General features: G+C 40.1%; 1 protein-coding gene across 1 annotated transcript; it reads right to left on the reverse strand.

The window, feature by feature from the left end:
- Nucleotides 1-17,114: 17,114 nt before the first annotated feature.
- LOC122411352 (uncharacterized) lies at nt 17,115-18,341 on the reverse strand. Its single transcript, XM_043420099.1, has one exon. The coding sequence runs from the start codon at nt 18,339-18,341 to the stop codon at nt 17,115-17,117; it is 1,227 nt and encodes a 408-aa protein (XP_043276034.1).
- Nucleotides 18,342-19,019: the final 678 nt, after the last annotated feature.

A 19,019-nucleotide genomic window follows, 5' to 3' on the forward strand; every position in this document is an offset into this window, starting at 1 on the left:
TTCGCCGTTCTCTCGCGGGAGGCCCTCAGTCGACGGTCGGTCTTTCGCTTGAGCTCGGCGGTGCTTTGCACCTCTGCGCGCGCTCCCCTCCCTCGGGCTTCGCTTGCCGGTAGTTGCCGGCTGCTTCTTCTCGCCTCTTCTACTCGGGACGTTGCGCAAGACGCCACGTGCTTCTGTCTTTTCTAAATTCCTTTCGTGTCTTCTACTATCAAAATTTCTTGAAGTGTCCGGCTTAATTTCGCGATTTACGCCCGCGGTGTTGAAACGTTCGCTTCAAGTTGTTTTCGGGCTTTTCTAAGTGGTTTTTTTTCGTTCTAACTTCGGAATTCTTTCGCCAACCGGCTTTCTTCGAACACATCGCCGTCATCTTGGCCACCTGTAGACTCTTCGAAACATTGTGTACTCTTCAAAGAATAAAACCTGTGATATTTTTGTTATATTTTTACACGGAATTCCTTCGCTTTCAAGTTATTTATTTTTCTTCACCCGGCAATACAATTCCATCCACGATCCCAACTCACACACCAGGAGATATTCCTTCAAAAAATTACAATTTAAAAAGGGCCAATTCCGTTGGATTTGTTGTGTCTTGAATTTGATCTATCTTTCCTCTTTTCCTTTATTTTTCCTAACGTTATCAGCCGAAAATCATATCTCGGCCCGCAACACGCATTGCTCCATGCTCTTGAGTTCCCAATGGACGAAACATATTAGAAGACAAAGAGAAAAATCACCAAAGTCCAAGAATAAACCTCTATCGAAATATTTTCAGTATAATGTCGACGAAAAATAGGTCTTTTTTCGTGAAAACCAACGTTATACGCCGAAAATTATAAACAATTCATAGATATTTAAACTAAAATCTTATAGTCATCTGAACATAAATAAGGATCTTTTGAGAAAAAAGACGTGATATCAAACCATAAACTTCCCCTAGGGAAAAAAAAGGTTGGGACAAGTACATTGATGGTCCCTCGTTTGCTGATAATTCCACCCATAAAAAAAACTTTAAACAAAATTTTTTTTAATTGTAAAAAAAAATTACTCCATAAAAAAAAATACAGAACAATTCGAAAAAAATTTTACAAATCTTGAAAAAACGTTATGTTAAAAAAAAACTAATCTGCATCTATTTTTTAAAGTGTCAAAAGAATCAAATAACAAGTAAAAAATAATAAACCGAAAAATCGCGCGTGAAATCATTTTGGAAAGCGATGCCTCATTCTTCTTATGAGATTCGAACAGCTAAATCAACTGAAAAAAGTTCCATCTAATTTACGTGCAGCACTAAAATTTATGATATCAATCGGTGGACAAGTATTTTATTAGTAACTCCAAATTTTGACATTATTGAATTGTTCTAAGAAGCTTTCAAATCGACGTTTTTTCAAGATTTGTAAAATTTTTTTCGAATTGTTCTGTATTTTTTTTTATGAAATAATTTTTTTTTACAATTAAAAAAAAATTTTGTTTAAAGTTTTTTTTATGGGTGGAATTATCAGCAAACGAGGGACCATCAATGTACTTGTCCCAACCTTTTTTTTCCCTAGGGTATATTTATCCACAGAAATTTCAGAGTTCGCAGGTATCTGCTGCGGTTCAATGTATCTGCGCAATGAGCTTCGAAGACAGCAATTTCAAATCTATCCATAAATGAGCAACTGAAGACTTTTATAATCAATTTTTTACTTCATATAGATGTTACAGTTAGAGTCAAAATGTAAAATGAATGGCACAGTATTTAAATTGTATAGTTTGCAGATTTTTGCAGTATTTTAATGATCCGAATCTACAGCATTATAATGAAAAGTTGTCAAAAGTCATGATGTTACATTAAAATGACATAGCGCACATTGCATTCAGCAATTCTGTAAGTTTCTGGGGATGTTGGTAGGCATCATATTTGATCGCATCCAAAACTGAGCAACAGTAGACTTATCGGAATGAATTTTTTTTATAATAATTCCATATTTGTAGTTTGCAAAGTGGAAATACTCAACATACATGTCATTCTATAAGTTTTGTTATCAAAATTTGTGTTTGCATACCGCATTCCTAAGATACGACTTTTCATATCATTAGCAAAAAAAGCATCCATAGGCTTTCTGGAAAAGTTTCCAAATTTATCACTCGTCAGACCTAATGGGAAAAGAATAACTACACACTATACCAAGACCAGATGTTTTTTTAAAAATCTGATTTACAAAATGTGTAATTCAAGATCATGGTTAGAAACCTCTCGAATCATGTTACCACAATCATCATGAAGGAGTAGAAAATCATAGAACACATATTAGGGAACGAATTAATAATATGAATCGATCCGCCGCAAACTGATGGGGTGGAAACAAGGATCGGAGAGGGCAGAGCCAAACTGAATATCAAGCAAAATATGGGAATGTTTAAAAATAATGACGACACAAGAAATAAATTAGAAAACATTTATTCAATTAAAGTTTCTAATATCATTCTAACAGTTGCGTGTATTTTTGTTCTATTTATTCGTATATATAACCTATGTACTGAGACGTAACACTCGCGTGGCGGCCCGAGCCCGCTCGAACTATTAGATACTACGCGTGCGAAAAACATCGCGGCGCGATGACGGGCGTGCGTCCCAACCGGCGGCCATATTGGCGACTGGCACAAAGGCCCGAGCGAGCCGGCGGGCAACGCTCCGAACAGCGCCACTTGACAAGAAATCAAACTAAATCATAATTTCTTTATTCTAATTGTTTTTAAACTTTTTATTTATCAATATGAGCGTAATTAGGCTCAAAATGTCGGGAAAAATAGCCGCTATCAAAGAAAAATAGAGAAAAGATTAAAGCTTGTAGAAAATTTGTGTTATTTCAAATAGAGCGAGATGCTTGATCACAGCGCATGCGCGGGGCTAAGCGTTCATGGGCTATAGGAACCCGAACGTGACTTTTTGTGATTTTTCAAATTAAATTAAATTAAAAGATATTAAATGAAACAATGGAGCCAAATCATTCAAATAATTAAGCAACAACAATTGACATTGTAATTTCATTATTTTAAAGTCACGGTGAGCTGAAAATTGATCAAAGCGGAATTCGGCGCATCGGGCAAAATAGCGATCAGCCAATAGCAAGGCGCGAAATATGGCAGCGAGCCAATAGAGAGGCCCGTTACAAAAGAATGCGCAGAACGCGTCCGAAACAGAGAAATTCGGCGTTTGAGAGAATTTAGAGTGGGGAACGGGGTATAAGAGTTGGTGCACGGCTCATTCGTCAGGCAGTTCACCCTACCTCTAGAACCAACTCGGATCTCCTAGAAGAACTAGCAGAATCAAATAGAAAAATACACTCTATTCTGATATAACCTAAAATCCTTTTTCCTATAATTCCTTTGGATGCCTGGGGTATTGGTGAGACTCGGCGACGTATCGATCCCGTAGTCCAGGGTCCATTCCACATAACCTATAATTTCCGAATTTTGCTGCACGGGGCATTGGTGAGACTCGGTGACGTATCGATCCCGTGGTCCGTGGGCAAAATTACCTAACCCAGTGAATGCTCAGGACATTGGCGAGACTCGGCGACGTATCGAGCCCGTGGTCTGGGGTTCACATCCTAACCTGTCTTGTGTTTTTGAGCATTGGCGCCATTCGGCGACGTTTAAGGCCCGTGGTCAAGCACAAACTTTCCACCTAGCATTTTTGGGTTTATTGAGAATAGAGGCGGTAAATAAATGATTTTATGATTAATTATTATTAAATTCAAAATTGTTTCATAATTTATCCGATTTGGTTGGGTCGAACGAATTAATTAGCATTAGAATTGAATAAATCAATAATCCGCACCCCATTTGAATCATTGTACGACTCCAAAGTCAAGATAAATCATCTAATCAAATTATAATCGATTATAACAAATAACAAGCAGATAAAAGCGTTGATTCAAGAGGCAGCGGTAAGACTAGAGTTCGTATAGCATCCAAGCGATCACAAATTGAAAAAAATTGTAAAAACAAAAGCGTACAACACTCTTGAATTGCTAGGAAGCGTAAGAATTCAGGGTCAAGCGGTTAGGATTACAGGACATCGGTTGTCAATTAGTAGTGTTGCGAATTTCATTATTTTTTGTTTGTTTTTTTGTCTGAAAAATCTCATGCAAGCGGAAAGGAGAGGCAATAGAATAAGCAGGGGCACGATAAACCATAAAGCGTTCTTTATTGTATAAACAAAAACAAAAACAAATTTGAAAATTCAATCGAAATTTCATACAGTAAAACGCTCCGTTTTTCCGGGTCTTTCGAGTCTTCTCTCGCCTGACTTGGTTAAACAACGCGGACAGACAAAGATTAAAATTAAAAACGCGTATCATTTTGTAAAAACATAATTAAAATTAAAAAACGCGTATCATTTTGTAAAAACATAATAGTATTGTTTAATAAATTCATTTTGTTATCTTATCAACACAATTTTTGTCTCTCGTCTCGTTCATACCTGCTCCTTTTGAAATTAAGGTAGCTCGAACCGACGCGTGGCGGCGTTCAGGCCGGGTCGGCAAGAGCGTTACGTTACAGTACACATGATATATAATCACGCCACTGACAATATATTCGCACTGGACAATATTTCTCGTATTCTGGTTTAATTGAAGGATTATTTCAGTTAACACTTATTTCCAATCGAACGAAATGATGAAATCTTGAAAAGTTTCGTTGACATATGCATCGCGCATTTTTTATATTCTTTTTCACACACACATCACAGACTACATTTACGCGGCCGCTTTGATACCGGTTTAATATATCACAAATAACAAAATAAATAGTAATATGCACTTCTTTAGATGACGAAAATTATTTTTTTATTGATCCCGCACGTACTTCGTAATGTCGAAACTCTGTTCATACGATCAAAAACTGACACATGGTTTGTACATTATTATATGTATATCGATCGAATTTATGACTGCTGTTACCAGCTGTGCTGCGCCGTGTGCTACGTTCTGAAGTTGACGTCAGATTTCCAATCATCAACAACTAATTTCAACAACCAATGACAACGTTTAAAAATGGATGTCATCAGATCCAACCAATCAGAAACTCGAGAGCATCAAAGTGCCTTTGATTGTGTTGTAAATATAGAGGCATAAATTCTAGAATGTGTTGGTAACTTTTGCATAATCTTGAGCCTGTGCAAAGTTTTTTCTCAGCAATTACGCCACCGATCATGCTGATTGTGGGTGGAATCGAAAGAGAATTTATTAATTAATCTCCAGTTCAATTTTCAAAGCCTCAGATGACTCAGGAGTTTCGTAATTGAACAAAATGACATGCCAATTTTACCCCCACCACCGCGAATCGTTTTATTCAGAGAAAAGATAGTCTCGGCGAGCTCGGGCCAGCAGACGACAGGGCTGTCAATGTACTTGTCCCGAGACTCTACCGAGTCTCTTGATATATGACGTCAACTTCAAAACGTACCACACGGCGCAGCACGACTGGTAACAGCAGTCATAAATCAATCAATATACATATATATATGGGTACAAACCATGTGTCAGTTTTTGATCGTAAGAATAGAGTTTCGACATTGCGAAGTGCGTGCGGGATAAATAAAACAATAATTTTCATCATCTAAAGAAGTGCAGATTACTATTTATGTTGTTATTTGTGATATATTAAACCGGTATCAAAGCGGCCGCGTAAATGTAGTCTGTGATGTGTGTGTGAAAAAGAATATAAAAAATGCGCGATGCATATGTCAACGAAACTTTTCAAGATTTCATTATTTCGTTCGATTGGAAATAATTGTTAACTGATATAATCCTTCAATTAAACCAGAGTACGAAAACTTTTGTCCAGTGCGAATATATCGTCAGTAGCGTGGTTATATGTCAAGGTTATATATACGAATAAATAGAACTAAAATACACGCAACTGTTAGAATGATATTAGTAACTTTAATTGAATAAATGTTTTCTAATTTATATCTTGTGTTGTCATTATTTTTAAACATCCCCATATTTTGCTTGATATTCAGTTTGGCTCTACCCTCTCCGATCCTTGTTTTCAACCCATCAGTTTGCAGCGGATCGATTCATATTATTAATTCGTTGCCTAATATGTGTCTTATGAATTTCTACTCCTTCATGATGATTGTGGTAACATGATTCGAGAGGTTTCTAACCATGATCTTGAATTGCACATTTTATAAATCAGATTTTCAAAAAAAAATCTGGTCTTGGTATAGTGTGTAGTTATTCTAATTAAAAAATTGATTATAAAAGTCTTCAGTTGCTCATTTATGGATAGATTTGAAATTGCTGTCTTCGAAGCTCATTGCGCAGATACATTGAACCGCAGCAAATACCTGTGAACTCTGAAATTTTTGTGGATAAATATATATGCGACGGATCACTCCTTATCTTTGATTATGGTAATATATAATGGAATTTGGTTCGGAAAGCTTTAAAGTATTCCTTTTCAAATAGTATTGAAGTTTATATGACTGATATACAGCGAATACTTCCAAACTTTGATATTTCTGTGTTGCAGCATGTGTGCCAATCATTCAAATCATTTACTCCAACCGTATCATATAATCTAGAAAATTCATCACAAAAGTCTGCTGCTTTCCTAAATACTTCAATTTTCCTTTTTCTGCTCTATTCTGAGTTTTTGAATTTCTAAATTCATTTCTGAATTGTCCTGAAATGGTTTTCCTCCAAAACCAATGCAGGTACCTTAAACGTCTTTGAATTCTGTTGCTCCGTTGAATTAAGTTCGCTTAGTTTTTTTGCTGCTTTGAGTTCTGGCATAATAAATGTTAGAAGTTTTCGGGTACTTTTTTTCAGGAACTATCAAACTGTGGATAATTGGACTTCAGCGGCCACTTGCAAACTTTGGAAATATATTTCACTGGGGGCACATTTTGGATGAGATGAAATCTCTAGATTCAGAATGCAAAAGCGACATTTAAAGTGGGCAAATCTGTTGGATTTTTCGTGTTCTTTCATTTGAATTTTGAAGAAAAGGGATAAATAAAATCTGTTCTATTAAGGAAATCTTTACGTCAGTTCTTTCTTCGTTCAAAGACTTGGAAAAAATCGCGAAAGGCCAAAGACAGACAGGAGACGAAATATTTCCAGTACAATTTTGACGAAAAATAGATCTTTTGTCGCGGAAACCAACGTTATGAGCCGAAAATCATATTACAGCCCACGAGACGCATTTCTTCACTCTTTTGGGTTCCTATTACACAAAACATATGAGAAGATAAGGGGGAAAATCACCAACGTGGAAGAAAAAACCAGTGCCGAAATATTTCCAGTACAATTTTGACGAAAAATAGGTCCTTTTTTGTGGAAACCAACGTTATAAGCCGAAAATCATATCTCGGCCCCCAACCCGCTTTCTACCATTCTCTTGGGTTCCCAATAAGCATAGCATATTAGAGTAGAAGAAAAAAAATAGCCCAAGTCCATGGACAGACCTGTGACGGAATATTTTCTGTACAATGTTGACGAGAAATTTGTTGTTTTTCGTGGAAACCAACGTTATAGGCCGAAAATCATATTACGGCCCACAACACGCATTTCTTCATGCTCTTGGGTTCCCAATAGACAAAACATATTAGAAGATAAGGAGAAAAATCACCAAAGTCCAAGACCAAACCAGTGCCTAAATATTTTCAGTACAATTTTGAAGAAAAATTGGTCTTTTACGTGGAAACCAACATTATAAACCGAAATTAATTTCTCGGGCCTCATCCCGGATTCCTCCATGCTGTTGAGTTCCTAATAGGCATAACATATTAGAGTATAAGAGAAAAAATCGCCAAAGTTCAAGGGCAGACTTGTGACGAAATATTTTCACTACAATTTTTACGAAAAATTGGTTTTCTATGGTGGAAACCAACTTTATAAGCCGAACATCATACCTAGGGAAAATAAGGTTGTGAAAAGTACATTGATGTTCCCTTATTTGCTGATAATTTCATGAAAAAGATTGTCCCATAAAAAAATGTTCGTATGAGAATGTAATCTATAAAAATGTACTAAGCAAATAATTCATAGAAATTTAAACTAAAATCCTATAACTGTCATAACATAAATGAGGATCTTTTGAGAAAAAAGGCGTGATATCAAACCATAAACTTCCCCTTGGGAAAAAAAGGTTGGGACAAGTACATTGATGGTTCCTTGTTTCTGGATGACATAGAAAAAAGATTCAGAACCAGGAAAAAAATTCTATAGAAATGATAAACGAAAAATTGAAAAGTTCAAAAAAATTCAACAATAAAAAACAATCGAAAAAAATTCTGTAAAGAAAAATATAAATTTTCAAAAAAATTCATAAATATTGAACGAATCGAAGTTGAATGTTGTGAATAATACCAGGGGATCCTGAAAATCGGAGGGGAATCGATTCTTTAAAGTGTGTACCTTGTTGAAGTAACGAATGACTTTCATGTGAATTTTTAATGATTTCATTTCCATTAATTTTTTAGTAATTTTGATAAAACGTTGTGAGCCCGACACGGATTCTCAAGGCTCATTTGTCGCCGGAGATTATATTTCGAATAACTGATAATTACTTGACCTCGAATTGATATAATACATTTTAGTACTGCACGTAACTTCCGTTATGACTTTTGTTTCATTAACTTTTTTCTTGAAAATGATTATCATGAATTTCATTAAAGTTTCCAATTAATTGGATAAATATTCCAAATTATCAATAAAAACTTGGCCTCCAATTGATATCATACATTTTTATACTACATGTAACTTGGATAGTACATTTTTCAATGACTTCAATATTTATGAATTTTTTTGAAATTTTTTTATTTTTCTTTACAGAATTTTTTCGATTGTTTTTTATTTTTGTTGAATATTTTTGAACTTTTCAATTTTTCGTTTATTATTTTTATAGATTTTTTTTTCTGGTTCTAAATTTTTTTTCTATGTCATCCAGAAACAAGAGACCATCAATGTACTTGTCCCAACCTTTTTTCCCCTAGGGGAAGTTTATGGTTTATATTTATCCACAGAAATTTCAGAGTTCGCAGGTATCTGCTGCGGTTCAATGTATCTGCGCAATGAGCTTCGAAGACAGCAATTTCAAATCCATCCATAAATGAGCAACTGAAGACTTTTATAATCAATTTTTTACTTCATATATATGTTACGGTTAAAGTCAAAATGTAAAATGAATGACACAGTATATAAATTGTATAGTTTGCAGATTTTCACTGTATTTCAATGATCCGAATCTACAGCATTATAATGAAAAGTTGTCAAAAGTCATGATGTTGCATTAAAATGACATAGCGCACATTGCATTCAGAAATTCTGTAAGTTTCTGGGGATGTTGGTAGGCATTATATTTGATCACATCCAAAACTGAGCAACTGTATCGGAATGAATTTTTTTTATAATAATTCCATATCTGTAGTTTGCAAAGTGGAAATACTCAACATACATGTCATTCCATAAGTTTTGTTATTAAAATTTGTGTTTGCACACCGCATTCCAAAGATACGACTTTTCATATCATTAGCAAAAAAAGCATCCAAAGGCTTTCTGGAACAAGTTTTCAAATTTATCACTCGACAGACCTAATGGGAAAAGAATAACTACCCAGTATACCAAGACCAGAAATTTTTTCGAAAATCTGATTTACAAAATGTGCAATTCAAGATTATGGTTAGAAACCTCTCGAATCATGTTACCACAATCATCATGAAAAAGGAGTAGCAAATCATAGAACACATATTAGGGAACGAATTAATAATATGTATCGGTCCGCTGCAAACTGATGGGGTGAAAACAAGGATCGGAGAGGGCAGAGCCAAACTGAATATCAAGCAAAATATGGGGATGGTTAAAAATAATGATGACACAAGAAATACATTAGAAAACATTTATTCAAGTAAAGTTTCTAATATCATTCTAACAGTTCCGTGTGTTTTTGTTCTATTTATTCGTTTGTATAACCTATTTACACATGATATATAGCCACGCCAGTGACGATATATTCGCACTAGACAATATTTCTCGTAATCTGGTTTAATTGAAGGATTATTTCAGTCAACACTTATTTCCAATCGAACGAAATAATGAAATCTTGAAAAGTTTCGTTGACATTGCATCGCGCATTTTTTATATTCTTTTTCACACACACATCACAGACTGCATTTACGCGGCCGCTTTGATAACGGTTTAATATATCACAAATTTAAAAAAAATAAATATGCACTTCTGTAGATGACGAAAATTATTTTTTTATTTATCCCGCACGCACTTCGTAATGGAGAAACTCTGTTCATGCGATCAAAAACTGACACGAGGTTTGTACATATTGTAACGACTTTTCCCGTGAGTCGCACAAACGCCTCAATCTCGAGAATCCCTGGGCGCCAGCTCGATAATTATTCGAACAAATTTTTAGATGAAATTCCTCGAGAAAGAGATTTTAAGGTTTTCCCGGTCGTAGCTGTAGGAACAACGAAGTGGTAGAGGGGCGAGGTCAAAACGCAGACAAAAGTAATTCACACATCAGATACAATATTCCGGAATCACAGGATGATTTATTAAATAGAAACAACTGATTAGAAAACACGGGAAAACAAATATTTGGTAGTTTTCAAGACAAGTAATTTCCGGAAAATGTTCGATTTACAATAAATTGAAGTGATGGTTGCAATCCAATAATTGGTAACAGAAGGTCTTAATTAATGAAACAATTTCTGTCAGATCTCTTATCCTACGGACTTCGCAGAACAAGAAAGACGAATTCCTCTCGGCAATTCTCGAAATAAATAACGCGAAAACGGTAGCTCTTATACCGCGCAAGACGATTACACAACTTTTCTCAAAAGCCAACGTTACCCCGAAACAATATCGCTCTCGAAATCGAAACATTCACAATATTTTTAGAGCTTTTTTCGATACGAAATTTCACAAAATAAATCACAAAAAGAAAGCGAAACGACAGCTCACCGCTACGGTTTTAGTCACGAAATACTCCGGAAAAGACCACGGAGTTCTCCCCAATATTCCGGTGATGTCGAATTCTTGACGGGTTGGCGACGGCTCGAAAGAATACGTCAGGTCGCGTAGTGTTCCAGAAAACGAAGTCCTCCCTTAACGACAGGGCAGCGTTCTTATACTTTCGGGTCCTAACCCCCCACCCTTCGCCTACTCGCGGGATCTAGATTATTCTCGAAGGTTTTGATTTTATTTCGATTCGCTTAATTCCGAATTTCGGTTAAACGATCGACGACGGACGATGAACATTGACAGCCGAGATGTTCCGATGATTCCCGACGCTTGTTGACGCGTCGCGAGGTGAGACAGCTCTAGGTGAGGGCTTCGAGCTAGCGACCCTTGCTCGAAAGTTCGACGTACGACGATAACAATTTTGACCTTGACGACTAGCCTATGCCTTCCCTTGCGGTAATTTCAACGATGTTTCGACTCATCTGCTATCCTTTCCGTCTCGTTCGCTGTCGCTCGCTCAACGTGAAATAAAATATTCAAAATAAATTACTAAAACGAAGTAACACTCGCATTTGACTCGGAAACATTTATCTCGAGAGGAATTATCCGTCGTTACCCGACGTTTCCTCTCTCACCGTGCCAATCCATGTTTTGATCAATTTTAACACGTTACAATATATATTGTAACGAAACGCTCTTGCCGACCTGGCCTGAACGCCGCCACGCGTCGGTTCGAGCAACCTAAATAATAAGGAGCAGGTATGAAGGAAACGCGGACACCGTTAATTTTGTGAAAATAATAAAATAATCGATTTTATTCAATTTTGATCGATATTTAACAAAAATAAAGAAGATTTAGCACTTTGGCTCGCGGAAAATAAAATTTGTATTTTGATTTTAATATTGTCTTGCTTTGTTTGATCGGATCTGGCGAGAAAAAGACCCGAAAGACCCGAAAACGTTGCAAATTCTCTGTCTGAGATAATTTTTAATTTCTCAATTTTCGAATTTTAATAGTACAAAAATAATAATTAGAAATAAAACAATTTTAAATTTAATGGTTGCGTTCGTTCTAATCTCTCGACACGCCTCGAGCTTAAAAACCTCTCAATTCAATGCTTCGAGCTATAATTCGTTTGACGCGGTTTTTCCGATGTCCTGTCACGCTTGTTTTCTAAAAAAAAATATAAATGAATCCAAGAGGATCTCTTCGCTTTTACAATTTTTCAATTTTGTTTTGACTCGATATAATTTTTAACTCGATCTATTGCCTCTTGGATTTTTGTTAATTCTCTAATTTGCGTTAGGTCTCCATACCCGCCCAACTCGGACAAGATTTTTATCAATTTTGAATCTAAAATTTTAATTAACCCAAAAAAAATAATTTACAGCTCTGCTTTTAACGATCATAAAATGACAAAATAGAATCTACTATGGAATATGACAGGATAGCGTAGACCACAGGCTCTGGGATTGAAACGTCACCGAATCGCTCCGAGATCCTGTGCATCCACTAGGTTAGGTAATTCACCGTCCACGGGCTCTGGGATTGAAACGTCGCCGAATCGCTCCGAGATCCCGTGCAACGGAAATTTGGAAAAACTAAGAGTGGACCCTGGACTCTGGGATTGAAACGTCACCGAATCGCTCCGAGATTCCAGGCATCCAGGAAAATTTGGAAATTTTAGAGGTTAGGTGCGGACCCTGGACTCTGGGATTGAAACGTCACCGAATCGCTCCGAGATTCCAGGCATCCAGGAAAATTTAGGAAAGGAATTTGTGAATTTAAAAGCAGAGTGCTTGGTCAGTGTTGTCAGAGAGGTCCGAGTTGATCCTTGAGGCAGGGAGAACTGAATGCCGAATGAGTCGCGCAGCGCTTCTTATACCCGTGTCCCCACCATAAAATCCTCGAGCACCGAGAATCTCCGTTTTCGCTCGGTTCTGCGCATCAACTTGTTACGCCCTCTCCGATTGGCCCGTTGCCATGATCCGCGATCGCCTGTTGGTCGAGCAGGCTAGCACACGATGCGCAGACTACCGCTTTTTATGATTTACAGCTTATTACGATGTTAAACAGTAAAAACTTCAATCTGATCAAATATTACTTAATTTCTTCTTCAATTTGGCATTTTTATTTGTTTTAATATGATTCGTAAAATTATAATCGCTAAAAGTCACGTACGCGTCCTATAGCCCATCAACGCTCTGCCCGCGCATGCGTCGTAGTCGCTTTTTACATTTTTCATTATTACGTTAATTCTGTTACATTGATTTGACTTCGGATCATTTTTCTTAAACTCGTACTATTTTTCTGATGATTTTGATCATATTCACGTGCTCGGGCGACTTAAAATAAAAAAAAACAAAAAGAATTAATCTGGATAAAATATAGCGCGGCGAAGTTCAGAGCGGCGCCGGTAGCCCCGCTCAGGCTCATGCCTACCGGCCTAAGATGGCCGCCACCTGTCAACAGCGACGAGCGTGGTCGCCGCGATGTTTCGTCCGCGATCTAAAGATCGCGGAGTTTCGTTCGTTTCGACGGGCTCGGGCCGTCGCGCGTGTGTTTCGCTACAATATATGTATATCGATCGAATTTATGACTGCTGTTACCAGCTGTGCTGCGCCGTGTGCTACGTTATGAAGTTGATGTCAGATTTCCAATCATCAACAACTAATTTCAACAACCAATCACAACGTCTAAAAATGGATGTCGTCAGATCCAACCAATCAGAAACTCGATAGCATCAAAGTGCCTTTGATGGTGTTACAATTTAATATACAGACACATGAATTTTTGAATGTGTTGGTAACTTTTGCATAATCTTGAGCCCGTGCAAAGTTTTTTCTCAGGAATTACGCCACCAATGATGCTGATTTTGGACTCATTCGATAGAGAATTTCTCAATTAGCTGAAAGTTCAATTTTCAAAGTCGTACATAACTCATAGGCTTCGCAATTAAAGAGAATCACATGCCAATTTTGCCCCCACCACCGCGAATCGTTTTATTCAGAGAAAGTATAGTCCCGGCGAGAGCCTTGGGCCAGCAGACGACAGGGCTGTCAATGTACTTGTCCCGAGACTCTACCGAGTCTCTTGATCACACATTTAGGCGGCGGGGGGGGGGGGGGAGAAAGACTACTTCGAACCGAGGGCAGAAAACACAAGCATGCGGTTTGAGTCACTCTCTGACTCATTTTCGATCGTCTGAACTTATTTCCTCTACCTCACCCCTCATTATGTTTTTCACACTCCACATTCCTGTTGTCCGCTCTTCCCTCTCACCATTTTTTCTCGGTAAACTTTCACGTACTCTGTCACACCAAGCTCACACCGGAAACGGAAAGCCCACTTAAGCATGTATTATGTCATCAATTTATAGAAAATTAATATATTTATCAGGGAGATGAAACGATTTTCGAATATTTAGTTTCGGAAACGGGGGATTGGATTAATTGGAACACCATCGTACCTGCCTTTGAATATCCAACCGACCAAATATTGGTGTATTACAAAATTTTAATTCCAAACGTCGATAACACCAGAACGATTTTCCTCATAGATACTATCGCTCAACAAGAAAAATCAGTTCTCCTTACAGGTAAGATTGCATGTACTGAAACATATTTGACGGTTTCCCATTATATAATATATTCAATTGTTCAATGAAAAATTTCTTCGACAGGTGAACCAGGAACAGCAAAAACCGTCATGATAAAGAGTTTCATGTCGAAGCACAATCCAGAGTATCATTTGAATAAGTCTTTCAATTTTTCATCAGCCTCTACTCCAAACATGGTCCAGGTAGTAATTTTTCATATTTGGAATGTTCTTGCCTATATTCGAACGATAATTTCTTCAAGTCCTTGCTGGATGGATCGAAAGCAAGGTTGAGATTTTTAGTCAAACAAAATTTAATCTTAAGAAAAATGATTGAACCGAAGGAATGCAAGTATTACCTTGAGACCTACACTTATATGTAGCCGCTCAATTTTTTCCAACGTACCAGTAGTCAATACGTCAGTTAAAGCTACATCATCATTTGTCGACAGTGATAACCATCCTTTTTAAGTATTGTAACGTAACGCCCTCCTGAACGACCCGAATCGACTAGAACCCGAACCTAACCTCGAAAAACATCGCGACGCGGCGCGATGTTTTTGACCGAGCGCGTACAACGACCGGTGAGACGCGTCACTGCTGGCCTGCGGTGACCGTACTGGTGGACAATACAAAGGCCAGAAGTAGTAGAGCTAGGCCGGTTCCCCCATGTAGGAATCTACCTTACCGGCCGTCGGTAAAGTAGATTCCCTCTGCCGGTAACGCAGATTCCCCCGTCGGTAGAGTGGATTCTCCTTTTAACCCAAACGTCGGTAAAAAAGGATGAGCACTTTAACCCAAACATCGGTAAAAAAGGATGAGCACTTTAACCCAAACGTCGGTAAAAAAGGATGAGCACTTTAACCCAAACAAACCCAAACGTCGGTAAAAAAGGATGAGCACTTTAACCCAAAAGTCGGTAAAAAAGGATAGCCACTCTAACCCAAACGTCGGTAAAAAAGGATGGTCACTCTAACCCAAACAAACCCAAACGTCGATAAAAAAAGGACGATCACTCTAACCCAAACGTTGGTAAAAAAGGACGACCACTCTAACCCAAACGTCGGTAAAAAAGGATGGTTACTCTAACCCAAACGTTGGTAAAAAAGGATGAGCACGCTAACCCAAACTTCGGTAAAATAGCGTGCCGTCTCAAACGTCGGTAAAATAGCGTGCTCAATTCCAAACGAGCGGAAACATCGGCAAAATCCCCCAACTTGAATGGCGGTGCCCAAACAGTCGTTAAGGCTGACTTCCCGAACAGTCGTTGAGGCGGACTTTTCGTACAGTCGTTGAGACGGACTTCCTCGGAGAGCGAGGATTCGCGCCCTCGGGATAGCCGCTGTCAGGATGGCAAACTGTCAGGATGGTGAGACAGGATAGCCGCCGGCAGGATGGCCAACTGTCAGGATGGTAGAAGTTCTTATCGACCGTCGATAAGGTAGATTTCTCAGAGCCAAACCGAGTTGCTAAACAGGCGATAACGCAGACTTTTATATCCAAGCACGTCCAAACTCGTTCAAACACGTCCAAACTCGTTCAAACACGTCCTTCACACAAGGTGAACTATTGGAATAGCTCGAGTCGACTATCGGAATAGTTGAAGTTAACTATCGGAATAGTTAAAGTTAACATTAGGTATAGTTGAAGTTAACTATCGGAATAGTTGAAGTTAACATTAGGTATAGTTGAAGTCAATGATACACACGGTTGATTATGACTGGTTTTTATTTACATTCTTTCTCTCTCTTACACACACGAGGTCTTTATTTACATTGTTTACATTCTCTCTTGAGTGGTGCGAATAAACTTTTTGGGGCGTGTTCTCGGCATCGTCGACACTCGGCAACTTCAGGGTCCATCTTCAGGGACTCGGGCAATTCGTTCCAGATGGAGTCGACGTTGTACGCGGCGGAGGTCAGGAAGAATTCCTTCGGCAGCTGAGCGATGTCGGCAGCTGAGAGAGGTTCACGCCGATGATACAGCTTCAATGACCTTCCCAGGCAGGGTCGCGACTCGTGAAGATAGATCCGCAACAGTAGAACGTTGCGCAGCGCGCAATGGGGTGAATCGTGGTGGGGGCATGGTGCGGTGAGTTTGTTCGATGTCCTCAGCGACGGACAGTCCACCACGTCGCGCGCGTTGAAGCCGAATTGTTCGAGCCACCGTTGTTTCTGCTCACCCTTCACGTAGACGGTGCTCGCGTCGCGTAGAACCGAGCGAAGCACGTTCTCCACTTCGTCGTAGGGCACGTCACCGCCGCTCCAGCTCAGACGATGATAGTTGCGTTCCAGCCAGAGATTTATACTCTTGTACCTGGCGGGAATCTCGTTCCACGGTATCGGTGGTTGGAACAGGAAGACCAGCGGGTAGTCGGGCGAGTTGAGTGGAGCGATGGCCAATTCTTTGACAACGAACTCGCAGTTGTGGCACTGGAAGCCCTGCACGTCCACCAGGTACTCCATGATGATTGATGAGCACTCCGCTCGGACGCCCGCATTTTATAGGTGGATCCCCACTCCTAGGACATTCCCCCACTACAGACGTTTCCTAACGTCACCACTTATGGGATTGTAGTCTACGATGCGATCGTGCAAGATGAGGCAATAGGCCGTGGTTCCGGCGGGAAAATTCGAATCGGCCTCGAGTTCGATACGCACGTCGACCGGTGCCAGTTTGAGGGTATCGTTCTGTTTCGAACAGTCGATCACGATGATTGGCGCATGCGCGATGAAGTCAGCCTTCGTCAGCAGGGGTTCGGCCTCCTTCTCGTTGTAGTACGCGCTCTGGAAGTTGGCGTACATCTCGTACAATTGTGCATACTGATTGCGTTGCACGTCGAGATTGAGATTGCCGTATGGATAGCACTGTGAGTTGAGGAACAGTTTGACGTTGGTAATGCTGCAGTGATCGAAGCGGCTAGCGTTCGCTGTTCGAACGGCTTTTCGATTCGTCTGGAAGGCGAGAATGACGAAACGCGGTTTCTCCAGCTGATTCGACGTCTTCACCGTCCAAACGTGTTTGGTCGTTCTCGGGAGCGTGGGATATTCGAACAATTCCCAGATGCGAAAACTCATGATTATGTCCTTGTCGATGCGGCTGAGCAGTCGAATTTTGCGCTTGTCCGACAGCGTCACGTAAGGCATCAACCATTCGATTCTCGTGATTTCGATCTTGTAATTCTCGAAGGCGCCGTTCTCGAGGGCCGTTTGAATAACCGTATTCATGTCGTGCCTCGATCGCGTGAGAATCAGCTCGTGCTTCGCGTTGACGACGATCTTGCGATAATCCTCGGCGAAACCGAGGATCATGGCGAGTGGGATGCATACGTCGAAGTATCCCCCGGCGTCGGTCAGTTGCTGAGCCTCGGCAACGTCGAGCCAGCCGGAGTTTTCAAGCATGGCCGTCTGACTGGGGCTGAAGGATGCGTATCCCTTCATGAGACTCGACAAACCCACGTTTTTGCTTCGATCGATCTCGATGGCATTGATCTCGTAGCGAATTTCCTCGAACAGATGCAAGATGGCGTTGTTCACCAGTTGTGTAGCCGTTACGACATTTCCATCGGCTTTGCTGAGTCTACCGCAGACGTGCAGCGAGCTCCGGGCTGGTAGGACGCAGAGGTCCTGATGTTGGATGGATATGCGAATCTCGTCGCTGTTGGCGAAGCCCGACGAAGTGTAGGGTTGATGCGCGTGAATCTCGTAATGCGTGACGGACTCGTCGAATACGACGGGCGAATGAACGTCCAGAGCCTCCTCCATTTCAGCAGCAAAATATCACGCAAGTTAATTTCTTCCACCACCGACGACTCGAAGGCCGAGACTCCGCAGGAACTGAATGTTGCGACGTGTTAGCGTTTTCGACACTCCTCGTCGACTGATGCTTGGACGACATGGTGTCGCTCTTTTATAGCTCGGAGCGACTCTGCTGTTGAAGACGATGCCCATGGTCTACTTGACTTCTCTGATATGCAGCCGGATGGTAATGATTTCGCCGCGAAAATTCACCAGTGCTCCGTCCTGATCGACGATGCGCAGTTGCAGATGATCAATGACTCGGACGGCGATCGGGAGATAAATGACTTGCGAGGGGACTTCGATGATCTTATATCCCGGAGGCACGGCCGGGAAGAACTCGTGAATCGTGTGAACCTTGCGCTCGTTGATGTACGCGCCGGACGTGATGTTGCACTCGACTCGCAATGCGTTGACCTTGAGAATAGCCACCGGTAAGTCCGAGCTGTGAGTCGTATCGGCTGACAGCACGCGCGGGGTGAAGCCCAGCAGGGGAGCGATGGAGTCTGTCGGTCGAAAGTCCACCTCGTGGTTGCACTTGAGCAGGCTACGCAGCGTGTTGTTGTTGGGCTTGAGATTGAGGGAGATGCCTCGCGGTGCGAGCGCTTCCTGCAAGTACGTTGCGATGTCTTCGATCTCGTAACT

The sequence above is a fragment of the Venturia canescens genome, chromosome 5, assembly GCF_019457755.1.
Source record: "Venturia canescens isolate UGA chromosome 5, ASM1945775v1, whole genome shotgun sequence".
In the NCBI taxonomy this organism is placed as follows: Eukaryota; Metazoa; Arthropoda; class Insecta; order Hymenoptera; family Ichneumonidae; genus Venturia; species Venturia canescens.

Excerpts from the sequence above, each read along its gene's own strand:
- LOC122411352 (XM_043420099.1), bottom strand. The coding sequence starts at position 18,341 with ATGGAGGAGGCTCTGGACGTTCATTCGCCCGTCGTATTCGACGAGTCC.